This window comes from Ursus americanus, chromosome 10 (assembly GCF_024610735.1).
Source record: "Ursus americanus isolate L20-20 chromosome 10, mUrsAme1.1.p, whole genome shotgun sequence".
In the NCBI taxonomy this organism is placed as follows: Eukaryota; Metazoa; Chordata; class Mammalia; order Carnivora; family Ursidae; genus Ursus; species Ursus americanus.
Genome location: NC_142136.1, coordinates 53,393,767 through 53,414,728, shown reverse-complemented (window position 1 = coordinate 53,414,728; position 20,962 = coordinate 53,393,767). Strand labels below are relative to the sequence as shown.

At 38.6% G+C, this 20,962-nt stretch overlaps 1 protein-coding gene across 1 annotated transcript in view; it reads right to left on the bottom strand.

Annotated features, from left to right (window-relative positions):
* The window catches only part of GPALPP1 (GPALPP motifs containing 1), a 35,624-nt gene that overhangs the window by 8,623 nt on the left and 6,039 nt on the right, over positions 1-20,962 (bottom strand). Inside the window, exons 2-7 of the mRNA XM_045796776.2 lie at positions 16,003-16,135; positions 15,105-15,203; positions 12,848-12,956; positions 8,637-8,768; positions 8,068-8,232; positions 3,174-3,272 (exon numbers count right to left, since the gene is read on the bottom strand). Coding sequence (XP_045652732.1) covers positions 3,174-3,272; positions 8,068-8,232; positions 8,637-8,768; positions 12,848-12,956; positions 15,105-15,203; positions 16,003-16,135 — 737 coding nt within the window. The remainder of the gene's footprint in view (positions 1-3,173; positions 3,273-8,067; positions 8,233-8,636; positions 8,769-12,847; positions 12,957-15,104; positions 15,204-16,002; positions 16,136-20,962) is intronic.

Sequence of the window (20,962 nt, the reverse complement as noted above, 5' to 3'; positions counted from 1 at the left end):
TACAATGAAATGTACAAATCTTAAGTGTACATTCACTGAGTTTTCCAGTCCAAAATCTTATCAAAATGTGGAACATTTCTGGGGCGCCTGAGTGGCACAGCGGTTAAGCGTCTGCCTTCGGCTCAGGGCGTGATCCCGGCGTTGTGGGATCCAGCCCCACATCAGGCTCCTCCACTATGAGCCTGCTTCTTCCTCTCCCACTTCCCCTGCTTGTGTTCCCTCTCTCGCTGGCTGTCTCTACCTCTGTCGGATAAATAAATAAAATCTTTAAAAAAAAAAAAAAAGTGGAACATTTCTATCACCGAGAACACTTTGCCCCTTCCTAGTCAATGCCCATGCCCCACTTCAACAACCAGTATTCTGATTTTTTTCAACCACAGATTCATTCTGCTTAATGTAGAGCATCACATAAACGGAATGTGCAGTATGTACTTCCTTGTACTCAGCGTAATGACTTCGAGACTCATCCAAGTTGTTCCACTGATTTGTAATTTGTTCCTTTCTATTGCTGAGTAGTATTTCACTGTATAGTTTTTCTTTCTCTTATTGATGAACACCTGAGCTGTCCACAGAATGTTGCTATTATGAATAAAGCTTCTATGACCATGCTTGTAGAAGTCTTTTTTTCTATGTGCAAACCATTTCTTAAATTTAAATTCAATTAATTAACATATAGTGTATTACTAGTTTCAGAGGTAGAGTTTCTTGTAGAAGTCTTTCTGAGGACATTAAGAATAAAGCATATTCAAGTCTTTGTGTCGAGAGGTTTTCATTTGCCGTAAGTAGATGCCCCAGGGTGAAACTGTAGGGTCACGGGGTAGGTGTATGTTTACTACAGCAAATGCCTATTTGGAAAGAGGCCCAGCTTATTGATGTTCAGCTAGTCTTCTTTCGAACAGAACTCGCTATGGCTGTAATTTTGCCTGTAAGTACCGCCTGATAGTGTACTGCCCACATTTTTGATATGTCATATTTTTGTGTTATTCACATCTTTTTTTTTTTTTTTTTTTTTTTTTAAGATTTTATTTATTTATTTGACAGAGATAGAGACAGCCAGCAAGAGAGGGAACACAAGCAGGGGGAGTGGGAGAGGAAGAAGCAGGCTCATAGCGGAGGAGCCTGATGTGGGGCTCGATCCCATAATGCCAGGATCACGCCCTGAGCTGAAGGCAGACGCTTAACCGCTGTGCCACCCAGGCGCCCCTATATTTTTGTGTTATTCACATCTTATCATGTTGTCCTTCATGTAAAATTTAAATTCTGAATTTTTCTCATTTCCAGTTATACGAGGCTTTTAAATTATTCTGAATTCAACTTAAATTCCTTGAGGTCAGAGAATATGGTTTTAATGATAGTAATTCTTTCAATTTTGTTGAGATTTGACTCTTAAGCTGCTCAGTTTTCATGAATGTTCCATGTGGGTTGAGTTTTTGATCAGTTTCCAAAAATGTTTCCTGTATGCTTCACTGTTTGTGTACTGGTCTACATATGTTCAATTATCATGCTAACTATATTTTTAATGTTTACAGAACTTTTCATTAACTAATACATTGGGAACAGAGGTAATTTTCCTTAAACACCTGAACACTGCAGGGGTCAAAGGGTTTAATGATTTACATTTAGCTGGACCACTCACCAGTTTGTTTTTTGTTTTCAAAGTAAGAGAATATAATGAAATAACAAAATGTCAAATGAGTACTGTTTAAGTTTATAAATTTAGATTGAACTGTATCTTAAAAACCATGTTTTCTCCCATATTTAAATCTTCACATCGAACATTCCAAATCTGCTTATAATTTAAAATATAAACTGAGGATCTCTAGGAGTTAGTAGGGCTCTTGCTTTCTTTTGCTGTTGTTTAGTTTTTATGTCATAATCATAAACTTAACTCTGCAATCCAGCTGGACTTGGGAGGGGAGCCAGGAAAATATGGAACCCACGGCACTGCAGCGAGAGCACAAAGATTATCGGATGTTTTGAGCAGATGGGGTGAAGGGGTGCTCTCCTGAGCTACAGAAGGACTGGTCTGGTAGTTAAGGTAAAATACAAGTCAAATTTATTAGCTTTGTCTACAGTCAGCAATGATGATCTTGCTGGTCTTGCCACTCCTGGACCCAAACTGCTCCATAGCTTGCACAATATTCCTGCCCTCTCTCACCTTGCCACAGACTACCTGCCTGCCATCCAACCACTCAGTCTTGGAGGTGCCCATGAAAACTTGGGAAGCGTCTGTGCTGGGTCCAGCATTTGCCATGGGCAAGATGGCAAGACCCAGGTACTTCAGAATGAAATTCTCATCAGCAAATTTCTCCTCATGGATGGACTTGCTGCCAGTGCCAGTACGACATGTGAAGTCCCCACCCTGGCACTTGTGCCAGAATGATCCTGTAAATGAGGGAACCTTTATCACCAAATTCTTTCTTCCCAGGGCTCAGAGCATGAAAGTTCTCTGCTGTCTTTGGAACCTGGTCTGCAAACAGTTCCAAGGTAATGCGGCCCGAGGGCTCCCAGTCCATGGTGACATCAAAGAAGGAGGTATGACTGACCATGGCTGGGTGGTGCAGGTGGCTCTGGGTGGGTGGGGGAGGGCAGGGGCTGCAAGGTCAGAGGCCAGGGCTCTTGCTTTCTGTTCATCTGTTACTAAGCTCTACAAATTAAATTTCTGATATATGACTTAAGTAAAACACAAATTGAAAATATTACAGGGATACATTAAAAAATCCTATAAAAAGGAAATTTACGTAAATATATATAACACAACAGAGTGGAGTATTTCTCAGGGCAGATGTACAGAAAAGGACCGAGGTAAAAAGGAAGACATACAAAAAGAAAGAGAAACAAGAAAGGAAAAAATATGAGAAGAACATTGAAGGATTAAAAAAAAAAAGATTAGGGTGCCTGGGTGGCACAGTCGGTTAAACGTCTGACTCTTGGTTTCAGCTCAGGTTGTGATCTCAGAGTCGTAGGATGGAGCCCCAAGTCAGGTTCGGTGCTCAGTGGGGGGTCTGCTTGGGATTTTCTCTCTCCCTCTCTTTCTGCCCCTCCCCCACTCATGCATGCTCTCTGTCTCTCAAATAAATAAATCTTTAAAAAACAACAACAAAACTTATGACCATTCTGTTTAAAAAAAAAAAAAGAAAAAAGAAAAGCTTATATATTTTATTCTTACTTACATTGTATGAGGATACCTGCTCAGCCAATCTCTTTTCCCTTCCTGACAATACATGTTCTTCCTCCTTCTTACTGAACGACTTTCTTGCTTCTTGTGTTTCCTGAAGAATGAACACAGGTACACATTACTGAACCATTAGTTAAGAAATACTGAAAAAGAGATACTATTATTTTGACTCAGATTGAGTAATAAGAGACTAAACTAAGATTGTTGAATCTTTTCCCACTAGGATTATACATAGAATTGATAAGGGATCAGTTCGTGTTCTACTCTATGATTTTCTTGAGAACAAGGAAAAACCTATCCAATCAACTAACTGGAAGAAATCACTTATTTATCAAACTCCTTTTTTTATCAAACTCACAAAGGAGTTTGACAAACGATGAGATGTAGGAGAGAAAATTAGGCTTTAAAAGAAATCCTACAGGGGTGGCTGGCTGGCTCAGTTGGTAAAGCATGCGACTCTTGATCTCGGGGTTGTAAGTTCGAGCCCCGCATTGGGTATAGAGAATACGTAAAAATAAAATCTTAAAAAAAAAAAAAAGAAATTCTAAATTATTTGTTTTTAAAACCAGTAAGATCAATCTTGAGAGAAAAAAAATTAAGACACAGAAAAGGTTTAAAATGTTTGACAAAGAAATAATAAAGCTATCTTTATTCACAGATGGCATGATTGTTTATATAGAAAATTCCAAAGCATCTACAAAAATACTCCTGGAACTAATAAGCAAGTACACTACAGCAAAGCCGCAGGATACAAGGTTAACACACAAAATATACTGACGACGGAATTTGAACTTAAAAAAAAAAATTAACAATAGTGCGTACACAAGATGAAGTACTGAGGTAAATTTCCAATAAATTTTAATTAGAAAAAAAAAAAGATTCTAGAGAACATAGTTCCAACCAGGAATGATGAAATCCCACATAAAGACGATCAAAAACCACTGTTCTCAAAGCATATTTTTATATTGTTGTTGTTATCTGCTTAAGAAAACCAAGGAGGTCATCTACAATTTTTATCTTAATAATGTACAAAACAGGGGCGCCTGGCTGGCTCAGTCGGCAGAGCATGTGACTCTCAATCTTAGGGCTGTGAGTTCAAGCCCCACACTGGGCGTGCAGCCTACTTAAAAAAAATTGTACAAAACTCTGTATTTAATAAAGTACTGTTAAAAACATAGGAATAGCTCAGCTTATTTTCTCATAAAAATCTTCCTAGAAAACAGAAGCTTCATTTATAAGTATTAGGGGAAAAATGATGTGATGGTAAGAGAGAGATAAAAGCATGAGCATTTCATACGAAGAGTTAATAGATCTAGCGAAGACTGGGAGGCGAGGACATAACAGATGTCAGTCAATTTGTACTGACCACTTGCTCCTTCCAAAGAGCAATCTTACTTATTTCAGGCCATGTTGGCTAAGTGAATGTGAGAACTTAGTAGCATGGGAGATTGTGCTGGGAAATCAAATATTAAAAAAGAAAGATGAGTAGAAGAAATAAAAAATACACAGAAACAAATGAAAATGAAAACACAATGGTCCCAAACCTTTGGAATGCAGCAAAAGCAGTCCTCATAGGGAAGTGTATGGCAATACAGGTCTTCCTTAAGAAGCAAGAAAAGTCTCAAATAAACCACCTAATCTTACACCTAAAGGAGCTAGAAAAAGAACAAAAAGTGAAGCCTAAAGCCAGCAGGAATAGTGAAGATTAGAGCAGAAATTAATGATAGAAACTAAAAAACAGTAGAACAGATCAATGAAACCAGGAGCTGGTTCTTCAAAAAAAAAAAAAAAATTAATAAACCTCTAGCCACACTTATCAAAAAGAAAACAGAAAGGACCTAAATAAATAAAATCATGAGAGAGGAGAAATAACAACCAACACCCCAGAAATACAAACAATCATAAGAGAATATTATGAAATGGATAAACTCCTAGAAACATATAAATTACTAAAACTGAAACAGGAAGAAATAGAAAAGTTGAACAGACTGATAACCAGCAAAGAAATTCGATCAGTAATCAGAAACTCCCAACAAACAAAAGTTCAGGACCAGATGGCTTCACAGAGAATTCTTTTTTTTTTTTAAGATTTTATTTATTTATTTGACAGAGAGAGAGAGAGAGCCAGCGAGAGAGGGAACACAAGCAGGGGGAGTGTGAGAGGAAGAAGCAGGCTCATAGCGGAGGAGCCTGATGTGGGGCTTGATCCCACAACGCCGGGACCACACCCTGAGCCGAAGGCAGATGCTTAACGACTGCGCCACCCAGGTGCCCTGGCTTCACAGAGAATTCTACCAAACATTTAAAGAAGAGTTAATACCTATTCTCAAAAAATAGAAAAGGAAACTTCCAAATTCATTCTACGAGGCCAGCATTACCCTGATACTAAAACCAGTTAAAGATACCACTAAAAAAGAGAACTACAGGGGCGCCTGGGTGGCTCAGTCAGTAAAGCAACGGACTCTTGATCTCAGCTCAGGTCTTATCTCAGGGTCATGAGTTCAAGCCCTGTGCTGGACTCTGCGCTGGGCATGAAGCCCACTTAAAATAAAAAATAAAAAAAGAGAAACTACAGGCCAATATCCCTGGTGAACAAAGATGCAGAAATTCTCAATAAAATACTTGCAAACTGAATCCAACAATACATTAAAAAAATCATTCACTATGATCAAGTGGGATTTATTCTTGGGGTGCAAGGGTGGTTCAACATTCGCAAATCAATCAATGTGAGACATCACAGTAATAAAAGAAAGGATAAGAACCATATGATCATTTCAGTAGATGTGGAAAAAGCATTTGACAAAGTACAACATCCATTCATGATAAAAATCCTCAGCAAAGGAGGTTTAGAGGGAACATACCTCAACATAATAAAGGCCATATATGAAAAGACCACTGCTAAGATCATCCTAAATGGGGAAAAACTGACAGCTTTCCCCCTAAGGTCAGGAACACCACAGGGACATCCGCTGTCACCACTTTTATTTAACATAGTACTGGAAGTCCCAGCCGCGGCAACCAGACAACAAAAAGAAATAAAAGGCATCCGAATCAGCAAGGAAGGAGTAAAACTTTCACTACTTGCAGATGACATGATCCTCTATACAGAAAACCCAAAAGACTCCACCAAAAAACTGCTCAACTGATAAACGACTTCAGTAAAGTCACAAAGAACAAAATCTACGTGCAGGAATCTGCTGCATTTGTACGCAACAGCAACAATGAAGCACGAGAAAGAGAAGTTAAGGAATTGATCCCATTTACAAACGTACCCAAAACAGTAAGATACCTGGTAATAAACCTAACTAAAGAGGTGAAAGACCTGTACTCTGGAAACTGTAAAACACTGATGAAAGAAACTCAAGATGACACAAAGAAATGGAAGGACATTCCAGGCTCATGGACTGGCAGAACAAATATTGTTAAAATGTCTATACTACCCAAAGGAATCTATACATTTAATGCAATCCTATCAAAATACCAACAGCATTTTTCACACACCTACTACAAGCAATTCTAAAATTTGTATGGAAGGACAAAAGACCCCAAATAGCCAAAGCAACCTTAAAACAGAAAAACAAAGCTGGAGGCATCACAATTCCGGACTTCAAGCTCTATTACAAAGCTGCAGTTATCAAAATAGGATGGTTCTGGCACAAAAATAGACACATAGGTCAATGGAATAGAATAGAAAGCCCAGAAGTGAACCCACAAGTATATGGTCAATTAATCTTCGACAAAGCAGGAAAGAATATCCGATGGGAAAAAGAATGTTTCTTCAACAAATGGTGCTGGGAAAACTGGAGAGCAACATGCAAAAGAATGAAACTGGACCACTTTCTCACACCACACACAAAAGTAAATTCAAAATGGATTCAAGACCTAAATGTGAGACCTGAAACCATAAAAATCCTAGAAGAGAACACAAGCAGTCACTTCTTTGACATCGGCCCTAGCAACTTCTTCTAAATATGTCTCCCAAGGCAAGGGACACAAAATAAAAAATAAACTACTGGGATTACCTCAAAAATGAATAGCTCTCCGATACTGATACTATATAGTTTATGCCATAAATAGAAGTCTGTAGTACTATATGTTTAATATAGTTTAGCATACAATTTAAGGAGTATTAATAATCCCTTTATGAGTTCCCTGTAAAACTGAGTAAAACACTTTCAGTACCTAAAAGAAAAGGATTTAAAGAACTCAATCACAGGGCCTAAAATCACTGTGTTGTCTAATTTCCATTTGCTCCCTGTTCTGTGATACTGTTCTCTGAAGAAGACTCCCTGCATATCTGGCTCTAGGCTAGACAGCTATTCACCTATAATGAGGAACGAAAGGACAGAGAAAAGCACAACTAAATGTCGGCATGAATAAATCCATGTAAACAAGGGAATGTCTTTTTCTGAAATAATCTTAAAGGCTAAATTATAAAAATGCCAACATATTATTTTTATAAAACACCAGTTAAGAAAGAGCAGACAGGCACTCCAACACTAGTCATTCAAAGTGTGCGGCTCACTTCCACACCACCTCTTTTGTTGCCTCTCCTGCTGTTACAGAAAGGTCTAGAACAGAATTACTGTTCATTACTACCAGCCCTCTAATTCCAGAAAAGCTGACCTCATAAAAGTTCGTTTCTCTTGCTATCAAATGAAGTCAATAAGTCCGTATCTCCAGGTTTTCTTGGGATTTAAATGAGACAGTTCACTGGGACATAGTAAGCAATTGGTGTCACTTTCCTTACTTTCGTTCAGGGGGAACTCTATTATTTTCCCTTTGGAATCATAATTTTAAAAATAGTACCCTGAAATAATTATGCCTTATAACTTTTCAAAATAAGAGCGAATGTGGGCAGAAATACATGAACAAACAAACCCTCTCACCTTGGCTTTCTTCTCCCTGTCCGCTGGAGTGTCTGTCCAGACTGATCGATCTCCAGATTTGTCATCGGCTCTTCTCTTAAAAGTTCTGGGCCCAAGACCAAAGTCTTTCATTTCTGGAGGCAGCTCAGTCATCCATGATTCTCTTGTCATTGGTTTAGATGAATCCTTTAAGAGAAATAAAAAGTCCAAAAAAAAAAAAAAGGGTAGCCTGGACAGTGTGTGTGTGTAAAATACTCTAGAAGTGGCCATGTTTTTCAATTGAGGCTTTAAGGTTAAAAAACACACTTTAAGAGAAAGAATTTAATATAAAGGATTGATATTTTGTCATATATGTTACAAATACCTCCATCTAATTTATTATTTTTTTGACTTTGTTATCTTTTGCCATACAGAAACTTTTAGATAGGCAAATTTGCCTGTCTTTTCCTTTTCCAGCTTCTGGGTTAACTTGCTCCTAAATTTTCTTTATATACATATGTGCATGTATTTTCTTTCATGTCTATTTTTAAAATTTAGATTTTTAATCCATTTAGCCTATCTCCCAGAGTACAGTCTCTTTAAAAACTTACATTGTCTCCTTTGGTCAGTTTTTCTTTCATTCGCTGGGCCCTTTTTTCAAACTCGGTTGTGACGCTATAGTTAACTGGTCCTTTTGCAGGCATTGGTCCAACAATGTCCTCATCTTCACTGCTATCTGTTTCCTTTTGAAATAAGACATTACCTTTAAACCAGCAACAGAGCCACAGGTTATAGAAAATGATCCTAAATTACTTAAAATTTCACCAAAACGGATTACCTAGAGACACTAAAACAAAAATGCAAACAATGCATTGCTAGCTAATCACTGAGCAATGAGGATTTTCCCCCGCCTTCCTAAAGTCCAGAGATGACACATACACAGAATATGGATTGTCCCACCCTCCCATGCCCATGGCAGACCTCATTAAATTATTTCAGCTTTCTTCCTGACGGACACAGAGGTGGCCTCACAATTCCTCTCAAAGTAATAGTCCAGCTAATTATTACTAGTTGGTCAGAGATGACACAAGCTGAAACTATTTTCATTCCTGGTACAGAAAAAGCTTTTCAGAATAAGGCAAACACAAGTAAGACGTTCTTGGACACTGTACGAGCCTTTGTGACCCAGCACAGTGCACAGAAATACAAATGCTGTGCAACAGTCCACAAATACTGGCCCAAGCGAATTAACTTCGTTCCCAAAGCACCCCCTTTACCCTAAAGACATAACAGTATCGTAATAAGTGAATTCAATTTGTTCTCCATAAATCATTTGAATAAAGGGTTTGTATGTAAGACTCTATGTTAAAGGTTACATACTCTAGGGCTTCAAGCAGTCCTTGTCCTCCAGGAGGAGACAGGTTAAGATGAACAACGGTAAGACCTTTGTCCTCCAGCTCTGACGGGGGCAGCTTCTTGCTCATATTTTTTCAAACTTTCAGGATCAAGTTCATTTGTGTTGTTTACCTTGGCCCCACTAGCTACTCAGTGGTAACTATCTATTTGCAGTTTCTTCTCTGCACCCTTAGAACAATTGCTATTGGCACAAATCATTAGTTACATATTATCTCTCGGCTTACGCCAAATCACTCACACACACACACATACACTCATTTTCTCTAACTATGGACTTTGGTATATGATGCATCAATAACGAAACCATGAAAAGGCATTATTATTCCAGTTCTCTCTTCTTACCTAGGAAAACTAGGTTTGGAGAAGTAGATTTAGGAAGGTTAAACAACTTGCTCCAGGTTATAAAACTGGTATTTAAGATGAAAATATTCTAAGATCAAGGCCAGTATGTTTTCTGCTTACACGAGAGAATCCCCTCTATTTTTTTTTTTTAAATTTCAACTGCTAATGTTTAACCTTAGAGTGTTTATAGCTCATCTCTATAAGGTAAGCTCTTTGACGTCAAAGATATTATCTTAAACATACTTATAGCCCTTACAAAATAATACTTGGTGACACAAAATGAGGAAATATAAAAGATACAATGAACTTTAGCTTTTCTGTCTGGGCTGCCGACATGCCAACCAGACTGAGGGAGACCCGGAAACTTCGGGGCCACGTGAGCCACAGCCACGGCCGCACCGACAAGCAGCGGGGAAGCACTCAGGAGGCCGGGTAATTTATTCTTGTTTTTAGCAACCCTGCTAGAAGGATTCCTTGTACTGAGACTAAACTTCTCAAAGATACTCTCGTGGCATCAGTAGTGAAGATGGTAAGAATAATGACAATGATGAGAGCTATTATAAGTTGAATACCTATTGTTCTGACTTAATCCTTGCAACAGCCCTCTAAAATAAGGATAACAACCCGCAGGATACCGACAAGAAACTAAGCTCACCCAGGATTCGAAGCTCGAGCAGCTCCTGCCTTCTCTCTCCCTGTCTCTCCGCTCCAACTACACTGGAATTCTTAAACCCTATCTCTCCCTCCCCACACTCTTTTGCCTTCAAAGAAGCTATCTGTACTTTCTGGAACAATCTTTCCTGACATCTTTGCTGAGATATCTCCAACTCATCAATCTTTAGACATTTTCTGAGACAAAGACTTTTTCTCATTTCTTCAGATTAGCTTAGAATCGTCTGTCATGGTTCCACTATATTTTGTTTCACCTTCTGAATCACTCATAATGTCAGATGTTTGTTTAATGTCTGTGTTCCCCACGACACCGCAGGTGTGATTAGCTGGGACTATGTCTAACTTATTCATTCATTCAACAAATACTTCTGAATGTCCACTAGAGAGGAGACAAAAATCTCTGTCCTCAACGGACTCACATTCTAGTGGGGACAGGTCAACAATAAACAAAAAGAAGCAGTAAAAGAAATGGAATCTGAGGTGGTGATAGATGCTCTGGAGAAAATTAAAGGAGAAAATTTTGAATTAGGAGGTCGAAACGACCTCATTAAGGTGATATTCTAGCCAAACCCGAAGTTCTGGGAGGCAAGCCACATAGACAGCTAGGGGAAGACCATCCTGGAGAGACTTACAGGTATCAATACTCAGGGGTAGGAGCCTGGCCGGCATATGTGAGAAGGTACAGCAAGGAGCACAGTGTGGTCAGATTAAAGTAAGAGAGAAAAATCAGGCAGCTAAAGGAGACCGGAGTGTAGAAGGGCTTTGATCTTCTATTTTTTTTATTTTCCATTTTTTTAAAAAGTAATCTCTACACCCAAGGTGGGGCTCAAACCTACGGCCCTGAGATCAAGAGCTGCGTGTTCTACTGACTGAGCCAGCCCGGCACCCCCGGCTTGGGCTTTTACGCAGAGAACAGGAGGAGCAATCTGATAGTTTTGAGTGTGGGTGACACGATCTGACTTCATTTTATCTGGGCCACTCTAGCCACTGTATTGAGAAGAGGTAGCAGAAAAACAAGGACTAAAGTATTAAGACCAATAAAACGGGTGAAATATGATGTTGACTTAGACCAGGGTGAAGCAGAAACGGTTGAGATCATGGGTATCTTCTGAAGGGAGGAACAACAGGACTTGTTGACAGACTCATTTCTGTGACTATTCTGATCCATTGTAGGCGCTCTATAAACATCTGCTGAAGGAATGAGTACACGACTCTGAAGTTCATGGTCTTACACGACTCTGAAGTTCATGGTCTTAACCACTGCACTGTATTTTCCTTAGTAACCACCTCAGTGTAACTGCTGACTTCTCGGGACAGAGGAACGTACAGGAAGCTACCGTAGACCAACAGACCGAACAGGTGATCCAAAGTCTTACGAACTGGGTTTAAGGGGTGCCTGGCTGGTTCAGTCGGTACAGCAAGTGCCTCTTAATTTGGGGGTTGTGGATTCAAGCCTGAGTTGAGTGTAGAGATTATTTAAAAAAATAAATCTTAAAAAAAAAAAAAAAAAAAAAGAACTGGGTTTAAGCCGTGGCTTTGATAAGTACAAACCGTGATCTTGGGTAAATTACCTAATTTCTTTGGTTTTTAGCATCTATAAGATGGCAGATCACATTTATTTCATACGGTCGCAGGGAAGATAAAAATAATAGCCATCCATAAATGGGGAAAAAGCATTACAAGTTATAAAGTACTCTACAAATCTCAGCTATTGTTAAGGACCAGGCCACTAACAAGGAAACAGCTTTCATACTTGACTCTAAAATCATTTGACCTATCTTCTCATAACATCACTTAACTTCCAGCTTCGTTATATACGGGCAGCAGAGCCTAGTACAGGCAAGAGCTGATTTCGAGGCAAAGATCATAGTCAACAAATTCCTCGGCTTTCTCTTTTTCAGGTCAAATCACAACGATTCCTTAAACTTTTCATCATTAAAGCTTCCCTTCAAAGATGAGAAACATGAATAGGTAACATCCTTGTCATCATGTAACTGCCTTGTTATTTTTGTAACATCTCAGTTCTGGAACAAGCTTTTGATTTCATCTATCCACCTTACCAACCTAGGTTAATGCGAATAGGACTGCATAGTGGTTACATTTGAGCCAAAGGATTACAGTTATTACTTGGTAAAGTCTTGAGTTTGCTACATCTAAATCTTTTTTTTTTTTTAAAGATTTTATTTATTCATCCAACAGAGACAGCCAGCGAGAGAGGGAACACAAGCAGGGGGAGTGGGAGAGGAAGAAGCAGGCTCATAGCGGAGGAGCCTGATATGGGGCTCGATCCCAGAACGCCAGGATCACGCCCTGAGCCGAAGGCAGACGCTTAACAACTGAGCCACCCAGGTGCCCCGCTACATCTAAATCTTTAATTAAAAAGTTTCCAAACCTCAGAGTTGAAATAGGATGATACTTGTTGTCCTGGATCATCTCTGCCTTTGTCACTTTTTTGTGTAGATTTAATAAACCCAGGAGGTAGTGCAGGACCTATTATAGGCCTGAAAGATAAAATGTACCTTTAACATTCTCCCTGACTTTAAAAAGCAGTTTTGTGAATAAAAGTTCACAAATATAATAAAAAGGCAAATAATAACAAATGTTGAAAATGAGAATTTTAATATATATTTTTATTTCATAACAGTATTTTTCCACTTAGTAGTATCTTCAAAAAAAAATCTAATTTTCTCATCTTTACTTTCTATTTGTTAGTCAATGCTAAGATACTAAACCAGTAATTCTCAAATCTTTGTGGCAGTGGTGTATACCCACTTCCTCAAAGAACTACATTAAATAAAAATAACAATTTTTTAAAAGTCCTTACTAAGAATTAAAGCCTGTGAATATCTTTTTCTATTTTGTGCCTTGGCTTTCACTTTTGATAGTTACTGTTCACCGACACGTTCTTTAGGGGCAATCTAATTATAGTCAGAACTCCTTAAGCAGAAATTGAGTTCTAAGAACGTAAACAGCACGTGCATACAACAGATGTTGGCAATTTATGGTTATGCGTGCCACGGTAGCATAAAAATTGAAACACTGTCCTCACTAATGATCCAATAATGATATGGAGGTCTACGAGAATGAACATAAGTCATGTGAGATCTGCAGACAAGGGAAAAGGTGCTGTGCTAACCACGTGTCAACCAGAGAACCTGTTTCCTTCAAACAACCCTGGCTGGTATAAGTCACTCCATTTTCCAGGTGAGCAGACTCACGCCCGAGGACATCAGAAACTAGTAAGTGGCCAAGCTAGAGTTTGAACCTTGGTCTCCTTGATGCCAAAGTTCATTTTCTTTCAAGCTGCCCCACTGCCACATTTCTGAGAGAACGGACATCAGTCCAAATGGGCGAAGTGCCTAAAATCTGGGTCTTAAGAGGAGAAAGCCTTACGTCAGGGGAAAAAAATAACAGAGACAAGATATTTTCTCCTCTCTTTCGTGCTCTCAGGTTCCTTTATCCTTTTTTTCATACCAATGTTTTCCCCAGAGGTGTTGCTGTGCCAGGATTACCAACCACCAAAGTCCTAAGCTGAATTTTCTAGGTTGCATTGTGTTCAACTACAGCCTCACAGACAAGCTTCCTGGCAGAGGGAAAACACTATCGAGAGTCGGCTGGTCTCGGTTCTGAGCCTGGCCATTCAATCACCAAAACATAACTCTCAACGAAGAAATTGCTGCACATCTAATAATGTGTTTTCTTGAAAGGAATGTTCTGTCCCAGTGGTCAGCAAATTTTCTCTAAAATGCCAGATAGGACATTTTAGGCTTTGAAGGCCATCTATGGGGCTCTTAGGCATGCCCGTCTTTGTTTTTTAAATGACCCCTTACAGATTATCCTTGACTTAGGGGCCATACAAAATCAGTAGAGAGTCTATCCCTGTTAATTCTAAAAGGATCAAAGTAATATGAAAATTGGAGCTGATGAATGTGATTACAAAGTTTGAATGTAAAATGTACAGTAGCCTTTTCTAGTTGCTCTTGCGTATTAGTGATAGTGTTCTGAAGTATAAACAATTTGGTGCACAATTTTATATTCAGCATTTAAAAATTTTACAATTCTGAGAAGAAGACAGGAACCAATACTTACTATATACTTACTTGGGGCCAGGCATCACGTAAGAGACATACACACACACGTGTATATGTACGTAAATATGAAATTACAATCATCACAACAATTTTGAAAGGCACTTGTTATTATTTTATTTTTCAGATGGGAAATTTGAGGTACAGAGAAGTTAGTCAAATTGTTTAACGTGGCATACAGGAATTGTTTCTTCTATCACCCAATGACTAAGAAAGCATCAAATACCAGGATTCCAGCCCCAGGCCAGACAGGATACTCACTACGTATGCAATCTTATCTATTTAAAAAAAGGGGGGAAGAAGGATAATGTTCCAGTCAATCTACTACAAAACACTCTCGTGAGCATCAACGAAGAGATGTGGAAGTTTTTTTATAAACTACAAAAGTATTTATACGCAATTAAATAATTTTTGTTATAGGAAACAACGATTTTTCCCTATGCATTTCAAATGTTAGATAAATCTGTAAGTTAAACAACATTCGAACAACTCTTCAGTGAATTAACTAACACTAATGGAAATATTGAGAAAAGACAGGCTTGAACTATCACACATTATCACCTTGGAGGAGAATCATCCTGCTTTTTAAATCCAGGAGGAAGAGCTGGTCCAAAAAACCCTTCATCATCATCATCGTCATCTTGATTTCTCCTCTGTTTTCTAAAAACACAGTAGCGCAACTTTATGCAATTTTTTTTCACAGAGAAATTTAAAGTTTTAAAAGAAGCACTAACTCCAACTAGCTGTAGAACTACTGAAACAATCAATTAATCTTGCCCAATAAGAACAAATGGATATCACAGATCTTACACTAACCTTTCCTTGGAATTTATTTTTGGCCTAGACTAGAGATTGGTTAATTCTCTATGGCAGGAATACTTAATCAGTTTCCTAAATTTTCTCCAGTGTTAATTAAAGATTCCATTTGCTGAGGTTTTGAACAGTCTACATGCTGAATATTTTTGAGCAAAAAGCATGACTCTCGATATTAATCTCATTCAGGCAGGGTTCTAAGTAGCTACTTCTGTCTCAGAATCTTTAAAATGTATCAAAAAAACCTTGCTACCCCATACTAAACAAAGATTCCACTTCTTTTTTACATGCACCTATGGTAAGTAAGATAGAGGGAAATCATTCATTTACTTAAGCAAAAACCATCCACTGCATAAATAATTTTTCAAAGAAATGCTATGGCTTATTTAGAAATAGTCACTTCAGTAATACCTTCAGGAAAAATCCTTTCTATAAGAATTTAATTGAAATCCTAGGTACCTGCACAGCTATCTGCTACTAGGATAAGTTTCTTTCTCAAAGGTATAGTTCATAAGGCAATAGCGTGTGAAAGGCTTTCTTCTTGTGCTGTAAAAATACAGGTATGGTGTCCCCTGACTAGCTGCATGTTCCAGCCAACGTATACTAGGTGTGAAGCTTGGTTTATCATTTAATGTAAGTGACTGACCTTGCTGCTGGACCGGTGTCATCTTCTTCAGATTCTTGATTTTCTTCTTCATACAACGAACTGCTGTCCTCATCGCTGTCTGAGGACTCTGAGCTACTGCTTTTATAATTAGGAGGCAGAGCTGGTCCTGCAACTAAAGAAAATGTCTTGCGTAAGTCCTCACTAGCCCCAACTGTTTCAATGAATCGCCTCGCTGACATTTTATATTTTCTTTTCGAAATTCACAGCACTCGCTGGCTATCACTTATTACGAACTTTAATCTCACTTGTTCCTGTTTTGTGTGCAGTGGTCTTGTCTTTCTAACTCCAGAAAGGCAGAAATCGTGTCTTTTGTAGTATGAGATTCACAAAAAAATTAACACCCAAACTTGTAACTCTAACAATGGCATGTAACTTCCCTGACATCTTACAATTTCTGCACTGGTTGCAATTTTGGTTGGTGCAACTGCCAAGATAGTTTCATGAATTTCTGTTCTTACAGACAGCATTTGGTCGACAATATTCATGCCACGGTGCTAACCAAGCAACGAATTTGCCATTCCATACTCTAACATATCAATAATCAAAACTATCCATTCTGGTTTCTGATGAAGAACCACCACTTTAAAAAGTATCTTTACTGACATCATCGTACTTCTCCGTTTTCTTTTTGAGATGATTTTTCAAGCAGAAACAAAAATTAGAGTCACACTCTAAGCTTCACTGCTTACTATAGAGACACAGAGAAGAGAATGAGGCTGTACCAGGACAGGGATGCCAGGGCGGTGGGTGGGAGTCTTCTGGACCCACTCACCACAATGACTTGCTGTCCCTTTACAACTTAGCAAAATTACAAATTACTGCATAATGCCCCTGCATAATGTCACGGTGTCACACCTGTCTACGCTGAACCTGAGCGGTGATGCCAAACTCTATTGCCACAGCTCCCAAGCCCGGGTGTTTATCACAACTGCCAAAATACGTTTTAAAAGAGATTCCTGGGCCTTTTTGACAGAGATTCTGATTCAGCTGGCCTGGAGTAGGGCCTGAAAATATGATTTTCCAAAGAGCTTCCCTGGTATGCGATTCATTCAATATTAATAACAGCAATAACCTGAAAATAACAAATAAAAGAGAAATAACATGTCTTGAGTTCTGATAACGCTATGCATGTTTTTAAAAAAGTAAGCTCTACACCCAACGTAGGGCTTGAACCCACAACCCTGAAATCAAGAGTTGTACGTTACACTGACTCAGTCAGCCAGGCACCCCTTCTATGCCCTGTTTTAAGAGATTCACATGCAGGGGCACTTGGGTTGCTCAGCTGGTTAAGTTTCTGATTCTTTTTTTTTTTCAAGATTTTATTTATTTGTTTGTCAAAGAAAGAGAGAGAGAGAGCACAAACGGGGAACAGCAGAGGGAGAAGCAGGCTCCCTGCTAAGCAAGGAGCCTGATGCAGGACTTGATTCCAGGACCCTGGGATTATGACCTGAGCTGAAGGCAGACGCTTAACTGACTGAGCCACCCAGGCGCCCTGAAACCTGATTTTTTTTTTTTTATGTTATGTTAGTCACCATATAGTATATCATTATTAAGTGTCTGATTCTTGATCTCAGCTCTGGTCTTGATCTCAGGGTCGGGAGTTAAAAAAAAAAAAGATTCACATGCATTAACCATAAACTTTTAAATTCTAACAACAATTCTATTAGGGAAGTATTATTACTTTTATCTTTCAGATGAGGAAACTGAAGCAGAAAGCAACTTGCCCAACTTCACACAATTAAACAGGGGAGTTGGGATATGAGCCCAGGAGTCTGATTTCAGAGCCTATACCCTTAATCACTATACTAGACAACATTCAACAAAGACTCAACATCTACCCATCCAACAAATACTAAGTAAATACTTCTACAAAAACAAACTTAAAAAGGAAGCAAAGGGTGACTGTGAATATGTGGAAAAGTAATTTTAAAGACAGAGGTTAGGGAAGGCCTCTCAGAGAAAACAACTTTAAATGGAGACTTCAATGATGAGATGACAGTAGCCACCCAAAAATCTGAGGAAAGAACATTCTAGATGGAGAAATAGCGAGTGCAAAAGTCCTATGGAGGAAACAAGCTTGATATGCTTGAAGGACAAAAAGACTTGCCTAGCTAAAGCCAAGTTAGCAAAATGACAAGATGAAGTTGGGATAGTTTAAAGGGGCCAGACTGTATGCTTTGGAGTCAGACCCTGGCTTTGCATTCCAGCTTAGCTGCTAACTAGCTGTGTGATCTGGGTGTTATTTATTTATTACAGATTTATTTATTTATTTGAGAGAGACAGAAAAAGAGAGAGAGAGCGAGCACGCACATGCAACTGGGGGGAGGGGAGAGGGAGAATCTCAAGCAGACAGTCCCTGCCCCTCATTGAGTGGCAGTCTAACACGGGGCTTGATCTCACAACCCTGAGATCATGACCTGAGCTGAAACCAAGAGCTGGCCGCTCAACTGACTGAGCCACCCAGGCGCCCCTCGATGTTATTTAACCATCCCGTGTTATACTCTTGATCTGTAAAATGAGGTTAATAATATTTCCAATCTCACGAGGCTGTTGTGAAGATTACGTCAGTTAACACATGCACAGCATCTAACATAGTAATTGGCATACAGTAAGCACTTAAAACATACTAATATGAGATCTGGTAAGGAGTTTGGATTTTAATAATAGGCAGTCACTGAGAGGTTTTAAATCTGGAGAGACATCATCTGAATTATTATTATTATTTTTTTAAATACCTGTCTGCTTATGGACAATAGACTGGGGGATCGGGAGTAAGGTAGAGGAGTTAGAAAGCTGGCAAGAAATGGTTTGATTTCCAACATAATTTGAAGGAAGAGCAAAGAGAACTTGTTAATGGTCTGGATGAAGGAAGTGAGGAAAAAAACAAAGAAAAAAAAAAAAGGACTTAAGGATGTCTTAGGATTCTGGCCTGACTGGCTAGCCAGGAGGACAGTAATGCTATTCTCTAATATGGGGAAGCCTAAGAGGGAAGCAGATTTGGGGGAAGAGTCAAGAGTTTGTTTTCCACATCTTTTTTTTAAAAATTTTTTTTAAAGTTTATTTATTTAAGTAACCTCTGCACACAACATGGGATTTGAACTCATGACTCCAACATCGAGAGCTGCAAGCTCTTCTCGCTGAGCCAGCCAGGTGCCCCAAGAGTTTGCTTTTCACATTTTAAGTTTAACATGACCACTAAACATGTCAGTGGCACTACCAGCGGTACTTGGGTACACGGGTATAAAGCTGAGGGGAAAACATTAGGGCCAGTTTTGGAACATTTGGTCTATTTCTGAACATTTTTTCCTATCCCCTCTTGATGTATTTTTATAGAACAAATAGTATACAATAAGTTGACTTAAAAATCCAAATTTTTATCTTAAAAAATTTGATGCATTTTTTTCAATATTCTTCTACATGTCATTAAATAAAGGTAGGAATTTTAGAACATGCTCAACTAGTAATACAGTATGCCTAGAAAAGAACAATCAAGAAGCAAAAAGAAGAAAACATTAAGAATTAAGGGATAGGATCCATATCTCCAACTCCTGTTCAAGAATGACTGAAGTTAGGGACGCCTGGGGGGCGCAGTCGTTAAGCGTCTGCCTTCCGCTCAGGGCGTGATCCCAGCGTTCTGGGATCCAGCCCCACATCAGGCTCTTCCGCTGGGAGCCTGCTTCTTCCTCTCCCACGCCCCCTGCTTGTGTTCCCTCTCTCACTGGCTGTCTCTATCTCTGTCGAATAAATAAATAAAATCTTTAACAACAACAACAAAAGAATGACTGAAGTTAGTATGTGAGTTTCCCCAACTATATGTGGAGATCATATCTGATTTGTAGCCTTAATGAATAATGTCTTTACTAATTTCTAATTATCTCTTTATGTATATTAATTCCTAGAGAAAACACCTTTTAGACTACAGCAAGAAGGGGAGGATACCACCTTCCATAAATACCCCCTTCTTCAAAATTCTAGAGGTCATCATGAAGACTGGAGGATGAGCTTTACCATGAAGAAGACTGGAGGATTACACTTCCCTTTCATAATGATTGGCTCTTACATCTTCCTCTTCATTCTACATATTAAAGAGGAGACTTTCTTCTCTTTCGCTTCCAACTTTTCTTATATGAGAGTACTACCAATGTAATTTGTCAATTTGACATTAACTGGCTAATTTTGGATTGGTTTGGATCAAGAAGGGATTTTACGGGGTGCCTGGCTGACTCAGTCCATTGAGCTTGTGTTTCTTGATCTCAGGGTTGTAGGTTCAAGCCCCCAGTTGGGTGTAGAGATTACTTAAAAAATAAAATCTTAAAAGAAAAAAAGAAGAGATTTTACTATTCTTCTATACAGTTCAAATGATTAAAAGACTAAACGGTCTAAATACGTGTTGTCCTTGGTATTATAACCAACAGATAAATTTGCCTTAAATTTTTAAAGAAACAAGTGAGGTATTATATAAAAAAGAGAATAGTTAAACAGATGAAGATAAAACTCATCTGAAAAGAATGCAAAGCCTTATTTTTAAAAAATGATCACAGGAAAAATAATGTAATAAGAGTGAGATCCCACTTGGGTTGTATCAAAAGTAATAACTATTATATAACAAAGTAACAGAATACTAAGAGACAGTGACCTAAAAAGGAGAAAGAATTCTGAAAATACAAGTTGGAATAAGCCACACTATAGACTTTCTAATAAAATTAAGGACACATCTGGCTTCACTTTTTTTTATCGGTACCCTTCTTTAGAACAGTATAAACTGCCTCAAAATTATTTTAGGCACTTGTAATGAACTAGTTCATCTCTGTCCTAAAACAGTAATGCTATACTATAATTATTAAGGCAGCTCTCCCACTGCAATGGTAATTTTACAAACAGATAATACATTCAATGAGAATAGGGGTTATGCCTTATATTTCATTATTTTTCCCTTGTA